Source organism: Stegostoma tigrinum, chromosome 7, assembly GCF_030684315.1.
Source record: "Stegostoma tigrinum isolate sSteTig4 chromosome 7, sSteTig4.hap1, whole genome shotgun sequence".
NCBI lineage: Eukaryota > Metazoa > Chordata > Chondrichthyes > Orectolobiformes > Stegostomatidae > Stegostoma > Stegostoma tigrinum.
In genome coordinates this window covers 29,235,255-29,257,920 of record NC_081360.1, presented here as the reverse complement: position 1 = coordinate 29,257,920, position 22,666 = coordinate 29,235,255, and the positions used below count along the sequence as shown (strand labels likewise).

At 40.2% G+C, this 22,666-nt stretch overlaps 1 protein-coding gene across 4 annotated transcripts in view; it reads right to left on the bottom strand.

The window, feature by feature from the left end:
• rab5b (RAB5B, member RAS oncogene family) overlaps positions 1 to 22,666 on the bottom strand; it is a 48,449-nt gene that overhangs the window by 20,585 nt on the left and 5,198 nt on the right. For 2 of the 4 annotated variants that reach the window (XM_048533887.2, XM_059647139.1), the window contains exons 2-3: positions 10,272 to 10,432; positions 2,254 to 2,485 (exon numbers count right to left, since the gene is read on the bottom strand). In XM_048533887.2, the coding sequence (XP_048389844.1) occupies positions 2,254 to 2,413 (160 nt within the window). In that variant the 5' untranslated portion in view covers positions 2,414 to 2,485; positions 10,272 to 10,432. The remainder of the gene's footprint in view (positions 1 to 2,253; positions 2,486 to 10,271; positions 10,433 to 22,666) is intronic. The other 2 variants (XM_048533885.2, XM_048533889.2) reach the window with 1 other exon arrangement.

The following is a 22,666-nucleotide window of genomic DNA, read 5'->3' as shown; positions in this document are numbered from 1 at the left end:
GAAAGCTAACACACCAAACGCCTTAACAACTCTATCCAACTGGGTGGCAGCTCTCAGAGAACTGTCAGCATGAACCCCAAGATCCCTCTGTTCTTCCACACTGCCAAGAATCTTTCCGTTAACCCTGTATTCTGCTTTCAAGTTTGTCCTTCCAAAATTAATCACCTCACATTTTTCAAGGTCAAAGTCCATCTGCCACTTCTCAGCCCAGCTCTGCATTCTGTCAATGTCCCTTTGTAAGCTAGAACAGCCCTCCACACTGTCCACAAAGTGACCTATCTTTGTATCATCCACGAACTTGCTAACCCACCCTTCCACTCCTTCATCCAAAACACTTAGAAAAATCACAAATAGAAGAGGACCCAGAACAGATCCTTCTGGTTCACTGCCCGTAACTGAGCACCAAGGTGAATATTTTCCGTCCACTACCACCCTTTGTCTTCTAAGGGTCAGCCAATTCTGAATCCAATCTGCCACATTTCCCCCATCCCACGCCTCCTAACCTTCTGGCATGAGCCTACCATGAGGAACCTTATCAAACGTCTTAATTAAATCCATGTATACTACACACACTGCTCCACCTTCATCCACGTATTTGGTCACCTCTTCAAAAAATTCAATAAGGTTTGTGAGGCATGTTCTATCCTCACAAATCCATGCTGTCACAAATCAAACTGTGCCTTTCCAAGTGATCATAAATCCTGTCTCTCAGAGCCCTTTCCAATAATTTGCCCACCAGTGACATAAGACTAACTGGCCTGTAATTTCCAGGGTTATCCCTGTTCCCTTTTTTTGAACAAGGGAATGACGTTGGCCTTTTCCAATCTTCCAGCATGATGCTTGTGGACAGTTAGGACAAAAAGATCATCACCAAAGGCCCTGCGATCTCATTCCTTGCTTCGCATAGAATCCTTGGATAAATCCCATCAGGCCCGGGGACTTATCTATCTTCAACCTCTTTACTAACGTCGACCTTATCCAGCCTACCTGCCTGTTTCACAATGTCCTCCTCTACAACTAGGTCTCTCTCAGTTGTGAATACTGAAGAAAAGTATTCATTGAGGACCTCTCCTATCTCTTTAGGCTCTGTGCACAAATTCCCTTTACAATCCTTGATCAGCCCTATCTTTTCTCTAGTCATTCTCTTGTTCTGCACATGTGCAAAAAGCCTTGGAATTTTCCTTGATCCTATCCGCCAAGGTTTTGTCATGCCCCTTTATAGCTCTCCTAAGCCCTTTCTTCAGCTCCTTATTGGCTAACTTGTATCCGTCCAGAACCTTTTCCATTCCTCTTTTCCTAAACCTTACATAAGCCTCCTTCTTCTTCTTAACCAGTCGTTCGACCTCTCTCGAAAACCATAGCTCCCTCACTCAACCTCATCTTCTCCGCCTGCTAGGGACAAACATATCGAGCACATGCAGTATACATTCCTTCAACAAACAAACAAAATAAACAAATTCCATTTCTGTGGTGCTCTTCCCTGACAGCATCTATTCCCAATTTATGCTACCCAGTTCTTGCCTAACTGAATCGTAATTACCCTTTCCCCAATTGTAAACTTTACTCTACCGTATGTACCTACCCTTATCCTTGACTATCGTGAAAGAAACAGTTATGATCATACTAATCAAATCAGCAACTGGTCCCTACCGTCCTCAGACACACTATTCTTTTAATTTGCCGATATTTTAAACCTAACACTTGGAGTAATCTAATCACTATTTTTTGATTTATTTGAAGTTAATATTTATACATTGTGAAAGTAAACAACTCCTGAAATGCAAAGTTGAAGGCTGTGACCGATTAATCCAACGGTGATAATCTTTGCTCATGCTACACTTTTGAAACTGACCAAGAGAATTTAAGAGTGGGATTAGAGGGATTCATGGTATACATTGCGGCATCATATTTGGATAGGCCAAGTTTCATGGGCAAGACCACCTTATCCATGCAATTTATGCTTTTAAGTTCTTTATAAACATTAACAAACCCATACCAAAACTACAAAAGATTATCACATTGGTCTAAAATTATAAAGGTGTATTTCTCAGTTATACCTAAATGTTGCACTTGTCAATCTATCCATACACTTACACGTCCATCCTTTTGATTTTTAGAAGGAGAAGCACAGTTTAAGATGTTTCTACCTGGTTCTCCTAGCCTCAGATCTGGTCAGAATGTAATATGCTTTGCAAAGACCAAAGGTGTAACTGACAGATGCTAAAAGCTGTACAATTTAAAAAGAACACTTACCACCAATTGTTGTCTCTTGGAATTCATCAAACTGGCCTTTGACAAAACGCAGGACTAAACTTGATTTTCCCACCGCCATATCTCCTAATAGAACCAGCTTGAATTGACAGATTTTTGTCTGGCCAGGACCATTTGGTCTAGAAGCTCCTCTGCTTGCCATGATTCCTTTTGCTTCAAAGTTCAGTATTCTAGTTGCAATGATGTTTCAAACTGCACAACCATGGAAGAGGAACTGTGAAAATAAAAGGCTCACGATAAGGTTGAAGTTCATAGAGTTGTTTGAAACCATTTAACACTGCTATGGATATATAGACAATGTTCACACAGAATAAAATGCATTTCTGAAATGCCACTTCTATAGGCTGTAATAATAATATAATTGTAGCATCAACACAAAATACTTTGACTTCACAAGTTAAAGCAGTACAGAAACAAGTTCAGCTCCAACTATGGATTTACATTAATTCCTAAGACTGGTGTGAAATGAGATGAACTTGCGCTGTACAGCATTTTGCTTCAATTTAAGTGAAATTTATGATGTAACAGATCTCATCTTGAAGTATTTTTCAAATTAGCAAAATATACTATGCTATCATTAACAAAAGTTTTGCAGTAAAACATTTAGCTTTCCTTAAACTAGTCATCTCACATTCCACACTGTAGAAATTCTATGATTTTAAGTCATTTCACCCAATCACATAACTCAATGTGTAACTTTCAATATGTTTAACGAGAACTAATGAATACACTAGCATAATTGAATCCAAGTATCACAGCTCCAACGTCAAAAAGCATTATCTCAAAACACACACAAAAACAATTACCCAAGGAAACAATGTCCACAATTTCATTCAGAAGTACTTGGATTTTTGTTTGAAATCAAAATCAGTAAATGGAACTTATTCAACTTTAATATATCTAGTACAAGCTGTTGTTGAGAATAAATTACAAATATTTATTACACTATACTGACCTAAGCTACACTTGAACATTTAATTATTAAAGTTAAGGGAGTTTTATTCTTCATTCTTGGGACATGGTGGTAAGCTATCCTCTTGAACTGCTGCAGTCCATATTCTGTAGGCACACCAACAACGCCAATCCCTAACCCCACACAGCCTGCTCCTATCTCCTACCAAGGATCCACAATAGGACTGCCAGGCAGACACACAGTTTCTGTCTGCACATGCCTCAGAAGTGATCTTTTTGGCTTCGATCGAATTTTTCCCCCATCATTTCCAACTTACATCTGTGATCCTTCTAATGCTTTACATCAGGGCTCTCCATTTCTTCTTGGGAAAGAAAGGCCTGAGCTGAAAGCCCCAACCACCACAACCCTTCTCCTCCACCTGGCCTGGAAAATCCTCACACTGACTAAGTTTTTCTTAAACTCCTCAAACTTTCTTCAGGTCAAAAGTGTGGCCATTGCCACCAGCACAGCCCCCAGTTATGCCCATCCCTTTTGTGGCCATCTCCCTCCACCCTACCCTAGCTTCAACTCAGCTCCTCCCTTCCTCAACATCCATTTCCATTTCTGGGTATAGCCTGGCTACCAATATCCACTACAAACCCACCAACTCTCACAGTTACCCGGACTATATATCTTCACACACTGCTTCCTGTAAAGACTATTCCAATCTCCCAGTTTCTCAACCTTCAGCATTTCTGTACTGATGAGACCAGTTTCTACAAGGGGGGCCCTGAAACATCCACCTTCTTCCTCAACTGAGGGTTCTTCCCCCACCTTTGTTGACAAGGCCTTCTTTAACACTTCTGTCCTCACTACCTCCCTTCCCTCACAAAATACTGATAGGGTCCCCCAGTCCTCACTTACCACCTCTCCAATAACCACTTTCAAAGATTATTGGCTGACATTTCCGCCACCTCAAGTGGGATACCACAACCAGACACCTACCTTTCCCCTCCCTTGTCAGCGTTCCACAGGAATCATTCCCTCCGGGACACCTTAGTCCATCCTCCTCCACTCCCAACACCTCCCTAGATTCACTCAGCACCTTCCTTTGCAAATACATAAGTTTAACACCTGCTTGTTTACTTCCTCCCTCCCCACTATTCAAGGTTCCAGACCTATGTTCCAGGTGAAGCCGAGATTTGCCTGTACTTCATTCAATCCATTTTACTTTTATTCACTGCTCACACTGTGGTTTATTCTACATTGGGGTGACAAAATGCAGACTAGAGGCCATTTCGGAGAACACCTACGTTGTGTCCACAAAAAAATGACCCTGAGCTTCCTGTTGCTTGTAACTTGAACACACCACCATGTTCCCTCGCCAACATCACCATTGCAGGCTCACTAAAGTGCTCCAAAGTTCAGCTCAAGCCAGAAGAACAGCATCTCATTTTCCACTTGGGGACACTGCAGCCTTCAGGACTCAATATGGAGTTCAATAATTTTAGGGCCTGAGCACCTTCTCTCATGTCTTTACCCAACCCCCAAACACCAGGTCTTGTCATCATACGAATTGCTACCACAATCAATCCATTATCAGCTACTGATTCTCCCAGATTGACTAATACCAGTTTCTTTGCCAGTCCAACTGTTGTTCTCTCACTCCAGGCTCCGTGTAACATTTACCCTTTGCCACCTTCAACTGCACCCCCCACACCAGCACCTCCCTCCAAACTTCATAATGTAATGACAAACTTCACCTTGCTAGAATCAGTTCCAAAGGGTCAATGGACCTAAAATGTTAATTAGATTAGATTAGAATAGATTCCCTACAGTGTGGAAACAGGGTCTTCGGACCAACAAGTCCGCACCACTCCTTAGAGCATCCCACCCAGACCCATCCCCCTACAACCCACACACCCCTGAACACTACGGGCAATTTAGCATGGCCAATCCACCCAGCCGGCTGGGCTGTGGGAGAAAACCAGAGCACCCGGAGAAAACCCATGCAAGCACAGGGAGAATGTGCAAACTCCGCACAGACAGTTGGCCAAGGCTGGAAGAGAACGTGGGTCCCTGGGTGCTGTGAGGCTGCAGTGCTAACCACCTGAGCCACCGTACCACCCCAAGTCTACTTTCTCTCCACACATGCTGCCAGACCTGAGATTTTCCTGCGATCACTGTTAGGGCAAGTCAAGTGTTTGAATGGCATAAAACAGAGAAAAGGACAAAAGACTAAGTTTCATTTCCACCTCTTTGGATGGTTAAATGGCAGCATTGCTAGAGGTTATGAAGATGACAGTAATTACTTATTATGTCAGCTAATGCCTTGGTAAATGAGGAAAAATCTCTCCATACTTAAGAATTTGACAGTTGCAAAAAGCGCTCAACTCCAGTGAGCTTCTCATATTTTCATCTGTGCCCAAACAGATCTGACATTAACACTTACGTAACTGGTATTTTGCAAAAGTGCACAACATCACATTCTATAACTTCCTGCTAACGTTTAGCAAGCAGTCAGTATGCTGACACAGACAGACACTGACCAAAACTTTAAGAGGACATATTAAATCTTTTTTTTTAAAAAATCACACCGTAAACAAGAAAAAGAAAACAAAAAAAAAAAAATCAAACAAATGCTCCTGTTCTATCTTTTGGTCAATAAATTACATAATTACATTTGATATGAATCATCAAAACAATATTGGCTGGAGCTGGGCAACTCCCATTTGTCCATTTATTAGAGTAGTTCATGCACCCTTTTGGAAGTACAAGCTGACAACAGCACAACAAGGGCAACAGTGTACCAAGGAAGTTGGTGATTTGTGGGACCAACAGTTTATCTCTTTAGCCAATGCAATTAATGACAAAATAAATAGAGGGAGGGCCGAAGAGCTGATTTACAATGAGCTAATACAATGCCAACTCAACAGAAAGACAGATGAAATAAAGAGAGAAAAGAGTTACAAGGGAAAAGTGCAAAAATAAGTTAACATTTGGCACTTTGAAAATCAACAATTTAAAATGCAAAGGAAAGAGTTTGCATTTCTAACAGTTTAATTTCTATGCAAGTGAAGTTCACTGCATCATTAAAAGACTAGTTACATGATTAGTTACTTACTAGATGTAGCTTTCTGTCATGAGGTTTATAGACAAGTAATGTTAAAATTCAGCAACTTCTTGAAAATCAAGCAGCAAGAGGTTGTATTCATTAATTTAATCATTATAAATCAGCTAGTAACTTGCAGTGATTCAAAAACTGTGGGATAAATCCTCACTACAAATCTCTATGATTTTCACACGGAAAAGAGCTTTTCCACCCAGCAAGAGCTGGGACTTTTGTGATTTCAGCTTTTGAAGTATTGCACACTTTACTAGAACAAAAAAATGCAAACTCTAGAGGAGTTTGATACTTTTTTTTGATATTTTTTTTTTGAAAAACCATGTTATCCAAAGAAGATTGATGTCAGCAATCATTTCTTAAGTAAGAACCAATATGAGTAACTTTTGTTGAATATTGTTGGCCTTTAAGTTATCAGATCTGAATAATCTATAACGACAGAAATCTCTCAACTTCAGTTAACAGAACCTACTGCACTGTAACCTCTACCACTGAAAATGACAAGAACAACACAAAAACACCAGAAGCTCAAAATTGCATTCCCAGTCACACACCATCTGAAACAGCCATCTGCAGTCACTGGCCAAAATTCTGGAAATTCCAAATAAAATAGTGGAAACGTACCACTACAAGCAATGCAGCACTTTATGGGTATACCCTATCACCCTCATCTTCTCAAGGATGAACCCATACATTAACATTAATTATGTAGCAAATCCAATGAACAAACAACAGGAACACAGCCCCTGCAATTGGAATTTACATGCAAGTCAGAATCAGAACTTTGATCTAATTAATTATATCACACTATGATATTAACAGCATGGTACAAAAATGGCTCAATCTTGTACTGAAGTGGTTTTCATTGAGTTTCAGTATAACTTGATACTCAAAACTACTCAATTGTTTGTTCCAATTTTTTTTTTAAAAAAATCACATGAATCAGCCTTGGTAATACAAGTAAATAAGCACAGCTTTTATTTCAATTCATTCACAACATTCTGAATAGCAGCATTCTGCATATCCTGCAAATTGTTCCTCTTACATTTCACATTACATACATAGATTATTTCAACATTTGTGGGTAGCTGCAAGCTGTAGAAAATAAACAGCAAGTTCAATGGTCGAAACACCGAAGGATACTAGGGCTTTTCAAACTATTAATGTGTGTTACATCGATTCCATCTTCAAAATGTTCTCAATCTCTTAGGTAATCAGAGCCATAGCCAATACTGTACTGGAATTTGTTACTTATCAATCCGTTAAATAGTTTTTTTTGGAAGCCAGGACAGATTATAATTTTGCTTTTGAGAGGAGTCCTGCCTGCAACAGTCGTAAACTCGCCAAATTTAAGGGCATTTAAATGGTCACTGGATAAACATATGGATGGTAACGGAATAGTGTAGGTTAAATGGGCTTCAGATTGGTTTCACAAGTTTGGCACAACACCAAGGGCTGAAGGGCCTGTACTGCGCTGTTATGTTCTATGTACCAACACTATTAAATGCTTACAGTTAGTTATTACTTATTAAAAGTAACATAATTAAAGGGCCTTTATACTGTCTCATTCAAAGTTTCCAGTCTTACTTCCTTTAAAGTTGCTAACCATTAGCTTTGCATGGAAAATTGAAATAAATATTTAGAATGCACACATGATCAAACCAATCACGAGTTGATTCAGTTGACTCAGCAATCCAGCTGGGGTTTCTAATCCCTCAGCACTCATCAAATAGATGTTTCCACTTCATAAACCTTAATGTAAACTTACAATTCTTAAAAAGAAAGCAAAAAATACTTTTGAAGTGCCTTTAAATGATTCCACCCAACTAATGCCAATAAGGACAGGTTGCAAACAGGCAAGCTATAGATATAAAACCTAACCAAAATTCTACTTAGGATTGGAGATGGGGGGAGATTTATGGTAAATTCAGCATTTATCACAATAAAACGTTCTAAATAGCTTTATCAGGTAAAATTCAACCCCAATCCACAAACTTGTTACGGACAACTCATTTAAAATTGATGAGGTAGGTACTGAGTATATTGTGAGGAAGAGTAACAGAGTTTTGAGGGGGATTTCTCGGCTCAAATAGCACTGGTAGGATAGTTGAGCAGAACCCACTGGAAGGATGATGTGAGCAGATTTCTAATTTAGTTTAAATTCATGAAGGTTGGGAGCAATGGGAACATTGAATGAGTCAAATTCAGATGACACGGGATTAAACAACTAAATTAATCAATCAATCTCCTCACCACTCGAATTATTCTCCAGAAGAAACTCAAAATGTTGCATGAATAGATGTTACCGATAGGAGAATGGTGGCACAGTGGTGGTGTCCCTATCTCAAGGCCAGAAGATCTGGGCCATGTTCCACCCGCTCCATGTCTGATCAGACTGATTAAAAATATCATTGCTGTGAGATGAAAATTGTGGGTGATCGTCTAAGAAATTGTGCGTCACAAACACAATGCTGGAACCATAAACAGCATTGCACAGTATACCCTGCAGTCATAATTACTGTTGCATTTATCACAGAATTCCTCTAATGCGTAAAGAGGCCATTTGCACATCAAGTCTGCACGAACCCTCCAAACAGCGTCCCATCTAGACCCAGATTCCTAGTCTATTCCCACATTACCATGGCTAACCACCTAGAGTGCACATCCCTGGACCCTGCGAGGTAATTTAGCACGGCCAATCCACATAACCTGCATATCTTTGGACTGTGGCAGGAATTCAGACCACCCACCAGAAACCAACAGTGACCCAGGGAGAATGCACAAACTTCGGTCACCCAAAACTGGACTTGAACGCCAGTCCTTGGCACAGTGAAGCAGCAGGGCTAACCACTGAGCCACCCCAATAAATTTTACCACCTGCCTTAGCAGGATTTGAACCTTTAGTCCAAAAGTATAAGTCTGGGCCTCTACATTTCTGCGATGTTACCAGCAGGCCAGCCTTTTCCGTCTTCCCAATTTAGTATAAAGTTCCACACATGAATCAGTTGTATTACTTTCAAATTTCTTTCAGTTGAAGTACCTGCGATTTCAGCCACCATTCCACCAGTTCTTGTTCTATAGCACACATTCTGCCTTCCGAGGTTATGGATGCAGACCAAGCTGTGAGTTCAAGAAATAATTTTGCCTGCATCATGTTGATACCACTACTCAGTATTTGTTAGAAGGCATGTACAAGACAAAAAAATCAGTTGTTGCCAGGTTTAATGTGTGTATACTTCTTTATATTTACCCAAAATGAAGGGTATTTACATTTCAGTCTGGCACTTCAGGACAGAGCAGAAACTTCAGTTCTGAAAACACTTAATACAATGCCAGTCTATCTGGAAAGGGAACTTAGAGCAGAGAACTGGCAACATCTGGGTAATATTTAGCAGGAAATCTGAGATAGGTTCAACTGAAATAAAGTTGGTTTGAATATGCTAATTTGGATACAAGTTACAGACAATATATACTGTAGGAACTTTACAGTATCTGACAAAGAATGGCTGCTGATCTATTAAGGCAAGCACAGATTTTGTGAACAAATCTTATTTAAATGCATCTTCAAAACATCTTGTTTTATAGAAGAAACATCTCAAGGCACTTCCCAGCAAAGTGATAGCATTTGAGACTAATCCATATAAGGAGATGCTTGACAACAAAAGCTAGGATAAAGAGGCAGGTTCTAAGGCACAGCTTAAAGAAGGAACAAGGAAAGAGTTAGAAAAATGGAGGGGTTTTGGGAGGGAATTCAACAATGAATTCTGAACAACACTTCTTACTGGTGTTTATCTCAAAGGCCGATTCACAACCTGTATGTGACAGAAGTGCCCAACTATTACAGCGGCTTGTCACATAACTGGGGTAAATATGTGAAGAAACATAGTTCAGATGCTATATTAGTTCATTATTCTTGATAGCACATTGTGCAAGATAGCAAAATTTACAGCAATCACCCCTTTATAGAGAATACCATTAATTTACCTGCTCTATGTTTATATCCTGAGTCTCAGTTTGACAGCGTCTGTATTCAATCCATCTATTGGAGAATCACATGGTGACACGCAGTACACTCCAGTATGATGACATATGACAGCAAGGCCTCTCCATGTGCTTGTCAGGTTTCACTATTCCTTATTTAGATCCTAGGCAGGTAAAGATACATTGGGGATGGGAGGAGTGGTCAGTGAAGCTAAATCCAAGTAGAAAGTAAAATTCAAAATTTAGGTTTATTTGCCTAAACACTTCAAGGTGTCATAATCCTGGTGAAACAATATGGAACTACTTCCACAAATAAATCCTTTAACATCAAGTGGTATAAATTATTATATCATGTGTTTATAAAATGTTTAGGACATAATCTTCAAACAATTAATGTTATACTCAATTTTTGAAACATAGTATGTGGAGAATTCCTTAATTTCTTATACTTATGCTCAAACTTCAAAATCAGCCTGGGACTCAACATAAAAATATGAAAGCTTTGTTACAAATGCATAGGACATGAAGAGACCATACCTATAGTACTGTATGTAGTTAGGGCCTTCATTTTCAAGGGTCAACAAAATTGGTTCCTGCGAAGACTGGGTTGCTCGATGATGAACTACTGAGCACACTGGAGACTGTCCTCTCTAGACTCTAGAATAATGACTGGTGATCTCATAAACAATACAAGGCTCTTAAAGTAGGAGACAAGGGAAACACAGATTGTTTCCCGCTGTTCAGAGACGAGAAGGCAATCTCACAAAACAGACGATAATCATGGAGGACAGGGATGAGGAAAATTGTCTGCAAAGGTTTGGGCATCTTTGGAACCGTTCTAGAGCATTCAAACCAACTGGATGATGGTAGAGGTGCACGAGAGGTGGACGGTGCGGCGGAGTCAACTCTGTTAACCGCTACAGTGACGATGGTGATGGACAGTTTACCTCCTCATATAAACTCTGTTGTTTAAAGGATCTTGCTGCTTGGGGATGCTTGCAGAACAGTAACTACAATTTTAAAATAATTCATCAGGTGATAACAGTTTTGGGAAATTTCAAGGAAGTCTTTTTACGATATAAAAAGTTTGGATACTTGGTTACTTGTATTGATTTACATCTGGCGGCATTGCATTCAATCCTTACATTCAAGTTTAGCTTTGCTTGATGACATTAACAACTTGATGTTGTTAATTTCAAGGCACCACAAGTAATATCAAACAAAAGGTGATACTCAAGTAATTTCAGGAGCTATTAGGGTAACGAAAGAGGTGAGTTTTGATGAGTGTCTTAAAGGAAGAAAGCACAGTGATCAACCCTCTCTATTTTAGGCAGATAAGTTCAAGAAAGACACAACATTAACACAAATGTTTTCAGGAAACATACAACACCAACACCAACACTGTCACTTCCAAGAATGGAAGATTGCTCTCAGGTTCTAATTATAATCTGATTGCACTGCTTTTTATTATTCACAACATTTCCTTACAAGATGCCATTTGTCCAGGATTTCTCTATTTCTTGTGCAGTTATGCTTCTGGAACCTTTGATGTTTATTATACAGATTCTGCTACAATGTACCCCATTCCTGCCTGGGATTGGACCAGTGCTAAAATAAGCATGGAGGAATAGTACTATCAGACCTGAGGTGTCAGACTTTACTTTTATTCAAGTGGCAGGCAGCACTTAAGGTAAGAATCTGTGCCCCAAGTGGCTTCTAGAAACGGCAATCCTAAGCCGGATGGGCAGAGAAACATTCTGTAACAAAGAAGTTCACCATCAATCCTGCAGAGGTGTCCAGCTTTCCCAAGAGAGGAAGCTCCAACAATACAGGGATCTACCTACTCCAAGATGCAGCAAGACAGAAGGCGACGGGGACAGCACATACACCATAATCTCTCCCTTCACTCCACACAAATAAAAGTAGATGTATCATCCCCTTCCTATGAAGAGTCCCTCATTTCCTGTCACTCAAAATTGGTCATTCTGGAGGAAATTGAGGCACAGACACATCAGATTTAGCGAGGAAAATGAAAAGTTTACATACAGCCTTAGTAGCTAAAGTCACAGCAAAAGTACTGTAGATGCTGAGACTTGAAATAAAAACAAAGTGCTGAAATACTCATCAGAGCTGGCAGATTTATGGAGAGGAAAGACGACTGGAGGATAGCAAATGTGGTTGCCCTGTTCGAGAAGGGGAGTAGAGACAACCCTGGTAATTATAGACCAGTGAGCCTTACCTCAGTTGTTGGTAAAGTGTTGGAAAAGGTTAAGGGATAGGATTTATAATCATCTAGAAAAGAATAAATTGATTAGGGATAGTCAGCACGGTTTTGTGAAAGGTAGGTCGTGCCTCACAAACCTTATTGAGTTCTTTGAGAAGGTGACCAAACAGGTAGATGAGAGTAAACCGGTTGATGTGGTATATATGGATTTAAGCAAGGCATTCGATAAGGTTCCCCACAGTAGGCTATTGTACAAAATGCAGAGGAATGGGATTGTGGGAGTTATAGCAGTTTGGATCGGAAATTGGCTTACTGAAAGCAGACAGAGGGTGGTGGTTGATGGGAAATGTTCATCCTGGAGACCAGTTACTAGTGGTGTACCACAAGGGTCGGTGTTGGGTCCACTGCTGTTTGTCATTTTTGTAAATGACCTGGATGAGGGCGTAGAAGGATGGGTTAGTAAATTTGCTCACAACACTAAGGTCGGTGGAGTTGTGGATAGTGACGAAGGATGCCGTAGGTTGCAGAGAGACACAGATAAGCCGCAAAGCTGGGCAGAGAGGTGGCAAATGGAGTTTAATGCAGACAAGCGTGAGGTGATGCACTTTGGTAAGAGTAACCAGAAGGCAAAGTACTGGGTTAACGGTAAGATTCTTGGTAGTGTAGATGAGCAGAGATATCTCGGTGTCCATGTACACAGATCCTTGAAAGTTGCCACACAGGTTGACAGGGCTGTTAAGAAGGCATACAGTGTTTTCGCTTTTATTAATAGAGGGATCGAGTTCTGGAACCAAGAGTTTATGCTGCAGCTGTACAAAGCTCCGGTGCGGCCGCACTTGGAGTATTGCGTACAGTTCTGGTCACCGCATTATAAGAAGGATGTGGAAGCTTTGGAAAGGGTGCAGAGGAGATTTACTAGGATGTTGCCTGGTATGGAGGGAAGGTCTTATGAGGAAAGGCTGAGGGACTTGAGGCTGTTTTCATTAGAGAGAAGGTTGAGAGGTGACTTAATTGAGATATATAAAATAATCCGAAGGTTAGATGGGGTGGATAGGGAGAGACTTTTTCCTAGGATAGTGACAGCGAGCACGAGGGGGCATAGCTTTAAATTGAGGGGTGAAAGATATAGGACAGATGTCAGAGGTAGTTTCTTTACTCAGAGTAGTAAGGGAATGGAACGCTTTGCCTGCAACGGTAGTAGATTCATCAACTTTAAGTACATTTAAGTCATCATTGGACAAGCATATGGACGTACATGGAATAGTGTAGGTTAGATGGGCTTCAGATCGGTACGATAGGTCGGTACAACATCGAAGGCTGAAGGGCCTGTACTGTGCTGTAATGTTCTATGTTCTATGAAAACAAAGCTTGCGCCAAGTCTCATCTACAATAATCAGCTGAGAATTTCCTACATTTCCTGTTTTTATTTCACCATTCTAATAAATCGCCTTTGCCTCTTCAAGGCCTTGATATCTTTTTGAAGTTTAAAATAGGACACAATGCTCCTCGTGAGGCCAAACAAGCAATTTATAATGTTTTAGCATATTTTCTTGCTTTTGTACACAATGACTATATTCCTAATATCAATATTTCATTGACACTTGCTCTGACATCTTCAAAGATTTCTGTAGGTTAAGCTATGATCAGGTAAACCTTTCAAAATTGTGCAATTTTGTTCATATTGTCGAATGTGTACTCACAATGTTAAGCATTCAGATTTTAAACCCTAACACATGAACAAACACTTAAATAAATGGACTACCAAATTTGTAAAAGTATAAATTGCTAAGAGTTGGAAACTTAAAAGTAAGTGTTGTTGGAAACTGCAAACTCTGCAGCTCCATCATGATATTCAGAAATCCTCCTAGAATATCGCATAACTGAAATTTCTTTCAGAAGAAAACCTATATTTGTATAACCTCGAGATCCCAAAGCAATTTAAAACCAATTAAATCCTTTCGAATAGTCACTGATGTAACGTAGGAACTCAGCAACCAATTAATTCATTGCTAAGTCCTACTAACAGCACTGAGATAATGACAAGATAATCTATTTTTTTTAATTGATTGAGGGATAATTATTGGCTAGAACATTGCAAACAGCTCTTCTGCTCTTTCTCCCCCAAATGCTTTTACATCTCTCTGAGCAGCAAGCAAGGATTTTATGAAAACCCAACACCTTCAACAAGCTACTGCCATTCTTCAATGTGAAATAAGCAGTAAGATTACTCAGTTACTTTGATTTTTAAGTTGGATGTCAAACAAATGATTGTTCAGAACCATGTTGGCATCATAATTTAGGAAGACATAGGACACCTTCTAGTCTTTGCCAAAACTTCAACATTATTTTTGACAAAGCTGTCCACAAATCAGATATTCGGGATGACCGTTTTGTGCTGTTCTGCAACTTGGGCGTTATACAAGAGTGTTGAAAGCTTGTGAGATTTCTGAACCAAGGACTGAATGTTGACAGTCAGTGGACAACGAAGTATTAATCTTTTTATACAAAATTTACTTTTGTCTGGAGACAGCATTTACCCAAAATGTGCATTTTAAAATTCTAAAATTCCCAGCCTTCAGCAGAGCTTTAACAACTCCACTGGAAGAGCAGCTGGGCATCAGTAATTAAATCAGCAGCTGAAACTAGAACTTTTGATAAGCCTTTTGTTAGAAGCATACAAACTCAGTCAACTTTATCTATAAACTATATCTAGTTGTAATCTTTCAGAATTCCCGAGATACAGGAGTTGTTCCTCTGCAACGGAAAATTACACATCACTTTTTAATGAAGATCAAAAGAGGAAAATCAGGGACTTACAGACCAGGATAACAAAGTGTGAAGCTGGATGAACACAGCAGGCCAAGCAACATCTCAGGAGCACAAAAGCTGATGTTTTGGACCTAGACCCTTCATGAGAGAGGGGGATGGGGAGAAAGTTCTGGAATAAATAGGGAGAGAGGGGGAGGCAGACCGAAGATGGAGAGAAAAGAAGATAGGCAGAGGATAGATATGAAGCTTCAAAATCTCCCCTTCCCCCACTGCATCCCAAAACCAGCCCAGTTCTTCCCCTCCCCACACCGCATCACTAAACCAGCCCAGCTCGTTTCCTCCCCCCACTGCATCCCAAAACCAGCCCAACCTGTCTCCGCTTCCCTAACCTGTTCTTCCTCTCACCCATCCATTCCTCCCACCTCAAGCCGCACCTCCATTTCCTACCTACCACCTCATCCTGCCTCCTTGACCTGTCCATCTTCCATGGGCTGACCTATCCCCTCCCTACCTCCCCACCTATTCTCTCCTCTCCACCTATCTTCTTTTCTCTCCATCTTCGGTCCGCCTCCCCCTCTCTCCCTATTTATTCCAGAACTCTCCTCCCCATCTCCATCTCTGACGAAGGGTCTAGGCCCGAAATGTCAGCTTTTGTGCTCCTGAGATGCTGCTTGACCTGCTGTGCTCATCCAGCTTCACACTTTATTCTCTTGGATTCTCCAGCATCTGCAGTTCCCATTATCACTTACAGACCAGCCAGCCTAACAACTGTGGGGGGAAATTGTTGGAGGAAAATCAAGGATGGGGTAGTTGAACACTTTGAAAAATTCTGTTTATCAGCGAGTGTCAACACGCATTTATGATAGGTAGGTCATGTCTGACAAATCCTTAATTTTTTAAAGAGGTAACTAAGTGAACGGGTTAGTAGGAACTGCAGATGCTGGAGAATCTGAGATAACAAGGTGTAGAGCTGGATGAACACAGCAGGCCAAGCAGCAGAGGAGCAGGAAGGCTGACGTTTTGGGCCTAGACCCTTCATCAGAAAAATTTTTCTTGCGGAGCTAGGGAGGAGATAGGTCAGTCCAGGGAGGATGGACAGGTCAAGGAGGCAGGATGAGCTTAGGTAGGTAGGTGATGGGGGTGGGGTTTGAGGTGGGAGGAGGGGATAAGTAGGAGGAAGAGAAGGTTAGGGAGGCAGGGATGAGCTGGGCTGGTTTTGGGATGCGGTGGGGGGAGGGTAGATTTTGAAGCTTGTGAAGTCCACATTGCTACCATTGGGCTGCAGGGTTCTCAAGCAGAATGTGAGTTGCTGTTTCTGCAACCTTCGGGTGGCATCGTTGTGACACTGCAGGAGGCCCAGGATGGGCATGCCGTCTGCGGAATGGGAGGGGGAGTTGAAATGGCTTGCAGCTGGGAGGTGTAGTTGTTCCGTGTGAACTGAGCGTAGATGTTCTGCAAAGTGGTCCCCAAGCCTCTGCTTGGTTTCCCCGACATAGAGGAGGCCACAACGGGTACAGCGGATGCAGTATACCACATCAGATGTGCAGGTGAATATGTGCTTGATGTGTAAAGTTTTCTTGGTGCCTGGGATGGGGGCAGGTGTAGCACTTCCTGCGGTTGCAGGGAAAAGTGCTGGGTGTGGTGAAGCTGGAGGGGAGTGTGGAGTGGACAAGGGAGTCACGGAAAGAGTGGTTCTCCTGAAAGGGAGGTTTGCGGTCCTTGAAAAACGAGGCCCTCTGAGATATACAGACGTGGAATGCCTCATCCCAGGAACAGATGCGGTGGAGGCGAAGGAAATGGGAATAGGGGATGGCATTTTTGCAGGAAGGTGGGAGGGAGGAGGTGTATTCTAGGTAGCTGTGGGAGTAGGTGAGCTTGAAATGGATATCGGTTTCTAGGTGGTTGCCAGAGATGGAGACAGAGGCGCCCAGGAAGGAGAGAGAGGTGTTAGAGATGGTCCAGGTAAACTTAAGGTTGGGGTGGAAGGTGTTGGTGAAGTGGATGAACTGTTTAAGCTCCTCGTTGGAGCACAGGGCAGCACCAGTACTGTCAATGTAACGGAGGAAGAGATGGGGTTTAGGGCCAGTGTAGGTATGGAAGAGGGATCGTTCCACATAACCTACAAAGAAGCAAGCATAGCTTGGGCTCATGCGGATACCCACTGCCACCCACTCTGTCTGTAGTGAGTGGGAGCAATTGAAACAGAGTTGTTGAGGGCAAGAATGAGTTCGGCTAAGCAGATGAGGGTGTCAGTGGAGGGGGACTGGTCAGGTCTGTGGGACAAAGAAGCAGAGAGCCTTTAGGCCATCTGTATGGGGAATGCAGGTGTATAGGGACTGGATGTCCATGGTCAAGATGAGGTGTTGGGGCCCAGGGAATTGGAAGTTCTGGAGGAGGTGGAGGGTGTGGGTGGTGTCACGGACATAGGTAGAAAGTTCCTGGGCCAAGACGGAGAAAATGGAGTCGTGACTGAATGGACTACAAAAAGATGTAGACTGGTTCTTGGTTAACTTAATCTGCAAAGGTGCAGCAAATGGGACTATAATGTTTAAAATGTGAAACTGTCCATTTTGACTGGAGGCATAAAGAGGTACATTATATAAGTAGTGAGAGAGTGTAGATCTGAGTTAGAGGATGGATATCCTAGTTTATGAATCACAAAATGGTACTATGCTGGTACAGCAAAGTAAACATGAAAACTAATTGCAAGTTATTAATTGTGAGGGGAATTGGACACAAAATTAAAAGTATAACCTCTCTACATCCTGCAGTACTGCACATAGTATTGATCTCCTTACTTACAGAAGAATGTACATGTTGGAAGCATTCAGAGAAGCTTTGTCAGACTCATTCCTGAAAACAAGAGAACTGTGTTGTGAAGAAAGATTAGACAGGCTACATTCTTATCTATTATTCTCCAAAACTCCAAGAGGCAACTTGACTGAATCATTTAAGATATTCAGGGGTCTTGATAGGATAGTTGTGGGGAGGATATTTTGACTTATGGGAGAATCATTCTGTAAAAAGACTAAAAAGATTGTATTGAACACAAAAAAAAAATTGTGCAAAGACAGATGTCTGGACAGAATATAGAAAAGCAAAGAATGAATAAAAAATTATTGAGCAGGGAAAAATCTCAACTGTTTATAATTTATAGAATTTACTTTGATGAAGAGCCATAAGCTTTGGGTTGACAGTTTTGAGAAGACAAATTGCAAAAAAGGATATTAGGAGGCTACAAAAAGATGTAGATTGGTTCTTGGTTAACTGAATCAGCAAAGGTTTAGCAAATGGGACTACAATGTGGAAAATGTGAAACTGTTTAATCATGACTGAAAAATTCTCAGAGTAGGTGAGAAGTTGGATTTGACATTACAACCAGATCAGCCATGATCTAATGAAATGCCAGAGCAGGCTCAAGGGGCCAAATGGGCCTACTCTCGTTCCTCGCTCATTCGTTTTTGATGTTATAATCTGAAAGTTGCATTCATGGAAAATAAAAGCAAATTTCTTTAAAACATCACAACTGGAAGTCTTGAGGCAAGGATCCAGGAATAAACAAACACTGGACTGAAAGTAAAAGAAATCTCACTTTTATTTTAGTCTTTCAGGATTTACATCATAGAAGAAAGATTAGCCAAAAACATATGAAAATTAGTAAAAGGTAACTTAGGATCACTGCTTTATAAGGTTAACTACATTAATCTAGGAATTATAACTGCATAAAAAGATTAATTAAAACATTTTCCATCTGTGCAATAGGTCATGTAATTTAAAGAACCTGGTGTTTCCAACATCTTACCTAAAATTAACAAGGTACTTTATATTATAGCAACAGACATTTTGGCAAATACCACAACACTTTGAGATCTCAAAAAAAATAGGAAAAATATATTAGGTCACAGAACAAGTCAATTTGAAAAGGACCACAGCAGATTCATGCTTTGAAATAAACGATAATTGAATAAAATCTGAACAAGTTCAACAAGTGGATTAAAATTCTATATAGAAATGAATTACAAATTATATACAGAAATCTGAAAGCACCAAGAAAACATATAACAATGTAATTAGAGAAGTTGCTGGAAAAGCTCAACAGGTCTGGCAGCATCTGTAGAGAAAAATAAAATCAGAGTTAAAGTTTTGGGTCCGGTGACCCTTTCTCAGGGTGTTCTGAGAAAGGGTCACCAGACCCAAAACTTTTACTTTTTTTTTCCTCTGCAGATGTGGCCAGATCTGCTGAGCTTTTCCAACAACTTCGTTTTGTTCCTGATTCATAAAAACTAAAAGAACTGCAGATGCTAACACTGCAATTAGCCCTTATTACAGGATTTAAGTAATCATTGCTGAATCCGCAAGCCAAATCCATTTAGTCTTTTGTCCATATCCTTCAATACCTTTGATTAGCAAAAAGGTTATCAACATCGGATTTAAAGTTAATGATTGGCTAGCATTTCTACCAAATTTTGCACAGAAGTGTTCACAAACTTCACTCCAGAAAATTCTGGCTCTAACTGTTAAAAACTGTTCCTAATCCCAGATGCACCAACCAGGAAAAATAATTTCCATTACCCTGTCTGTTCTCCTTAATATTATTAACTTTATCAAATTGCCACTCAGCATTCTACACTTCGAAGACACACTTCTATTTGCTTTCTCTCTCTTGGTAAATAAGCTGTACACCTTCCATAGGCAATGCATTCTTCCAATGATTTGATGCACGAAGTTACTCACTGTGTAATAGCTGTCCAGAATTTTGAATCACCATTGTTTCTGGGTTTTCACCACTTAGAAAGCTCTTTTTAAAAAAAAATGTTCAAACAGGAACGCCTCACCTTCATCTGCATCAAAATACATTTGCCACAGTTTGATCTCTTCAGTTAATCGCTAGCTCTTTCTAATGTAACGTTTGCATCTACGTTACTAACAACGCCACCTGTTTTCTTTTAACAGCAAACTGCACATTATCACATTTTAAAGGCCCCATCAAAAGCAGCAAAGACTGAAGTCTGAGAATTGGCAACCTTTTTAAAAGCAGTTGGAAGTGATGAGTATCATTAAGCATACTGGGGAACAATGGGCAAACTTTCCCAACAATTTGGCATGCTGCACTAATCTTTAAGGAACAGTACATCTGGTTTAGTCTTTGACTTAAATTAATAACTTTTAACCAGATCCAACAGTCCCATAGACTGTCCAGGAGCTGCCACCATCATAGAAACTTACCACAAACAAGTTCATACTTTAGATGAAAACCCAGGAAGCAAATTAGGATTATCTGGATCATTTGAACTTTAATGTTTTTCTCCACTTTTTACAAGTACCATCTTAGGAGATTGCTCATAATGTGTTTGTAGCATTTAGTTTATACTTAAAAGGGCTTCAGAAATGTGCATGAGAACGAGCAAGGTTTTCACTCTTGCTCATTATTCAATGGCCCCTAGACGTGTGTTCACATTAGGCGACATCAAGTCAATATCAGTTCCAATCAACTAGCTTTCAGATCATTATCTAGCTTGAAGTATGCATATTGATCTCGTCTTGAACAGGAAGTGTATTTTTTCACCACCACCACTTTTATCTACATCTTGACTGGACATACAATTGTACCTCCATTACTCAGCCCAAATTTCATTCTAAGAACAGACAATTTGTTCATGAAGGGGTTTCTTACAGTATTAAGTCCTAAACCCACCATTTAATCATTTAACCAGTGTTTTTATTTCTATTAGTTCACAGGACGTAGATGTCATTGGCTAAGTCAACATTTATTGTCCATCCCTAATTAACCTTAAGATGATATTAATGTGCCACTTTCTAGAAATGCAGTTGACTTTTTTGGGCGGAGCTCCAATCTGCTTTCATTTCGGTATTTGAATGGAATTGGCTTTTGTGGTACTGCTGAACCAGAAGGCCCTGGTTCAAACTTACTTGCTCCAGGAGGTATGTAATAACAAATCCGAACAGGCTAATTAAAAAATATCCAGTCTAGTTCAGATTTTGGTCAATAGTAACTGTCAAAATGTCAATAATGGACAATTCATCAATGGTAATGCCATTGATTATCAGGTCATGATAGTTGGATATTATCTCACTGAAGACAGTCATTATGTGGCACTGTGAGGCACTAACTTGCCATGTATCAGCCCAACCTAATTATCCAGGTATTCCTGCAATTGAAAATCAGTTGTTTCAATTTGAGGGAGTTGAGTGCTGCTGAACATTGTACAATCAAACATCACTGCCACTGATTTTGTGATGCAGGGAAGGTTATCGATGAGGTACTTGAAGATGGCTGAGTCTAGCACACTAACTTGAGGAACTCCTGTTGGGATGTCCTGGGACTGAGACTTGAAGATTACAGATTAAGTATATAAGTTCGATCAAGGTGACCAGACTTAACACTAAATATGGGTTCTTACATCTCTTTTCAGATGTACAATATTCCAATACAGGTTAAACAGTTTTAGCCAAATGGTCAAACTGGACTTAATATTAAATGCACTGAAGTATAAACTGAGGTCTAAATAAATGAATCGGCCAATCAAGATTAAAAGCATGATTACTGAGGGGGCATTAGGCAATACCAAGCTATGCTACGATTGATAAAGTTCAACTCCACTTACATACTGAGAAGTTTCCCATTTGTCTGTATCATATGTGAAATGATTACACTTAAAGGGGCCAGTGGATGTTTGGTACAAAAAAAATAGTGATTGCTTGCTGGGAATTTGAGCTGAACTGGACTTTTACTTTGCATCAAACCATCTAAACTGGAAACGATTCAATATCTGGCAGAAATACTACTAACAGACATGACAACAGCAGCTGATTTTAAAACATGTTAGAGTACAATGCCTTCATCCAGACACAGATGATGGGCCAGGTTTCAACTTACAGGCTGCAAATACCACAAGGTTTACTCCATCTCCCATTCTTGCAAATGACAATGAAAAGATCCAAAATTATTGTCATGAAGTTGTTTCTTCTGAAAGTTAGTTTATATCCTTTCATAGTGGTCAACAAAACGTATTCTTCAAACAAGTCTGACTTCGTTCTATCATTGGATAACAACAGAGATTCAAATGACTTATATTAAAAAAAAACTCAAATCTGTGAACACCAAGGTTCAACAGTTCTTGTACAGCTGGCTTCAGGATTTTAAGACCTGTAATATCCCTTGTAGTGTAGTGGTAGTGTAGGTTCAGGTCCACTGCTCAGAAAATATTTTCACACGAGCTATACATCAGTTATTAAGTCTTGAAATTGACTAGAATCTCACTGCTTGGCTGAAGACTTAAACATGGAACTAGAGACAAAAATAGAAAATGCTCAATCTTCTGGCTTGCAATTAGAAGCTTTTGTCAAAATAATAGTCTTAATCAGCACTTTACATGATGAACTA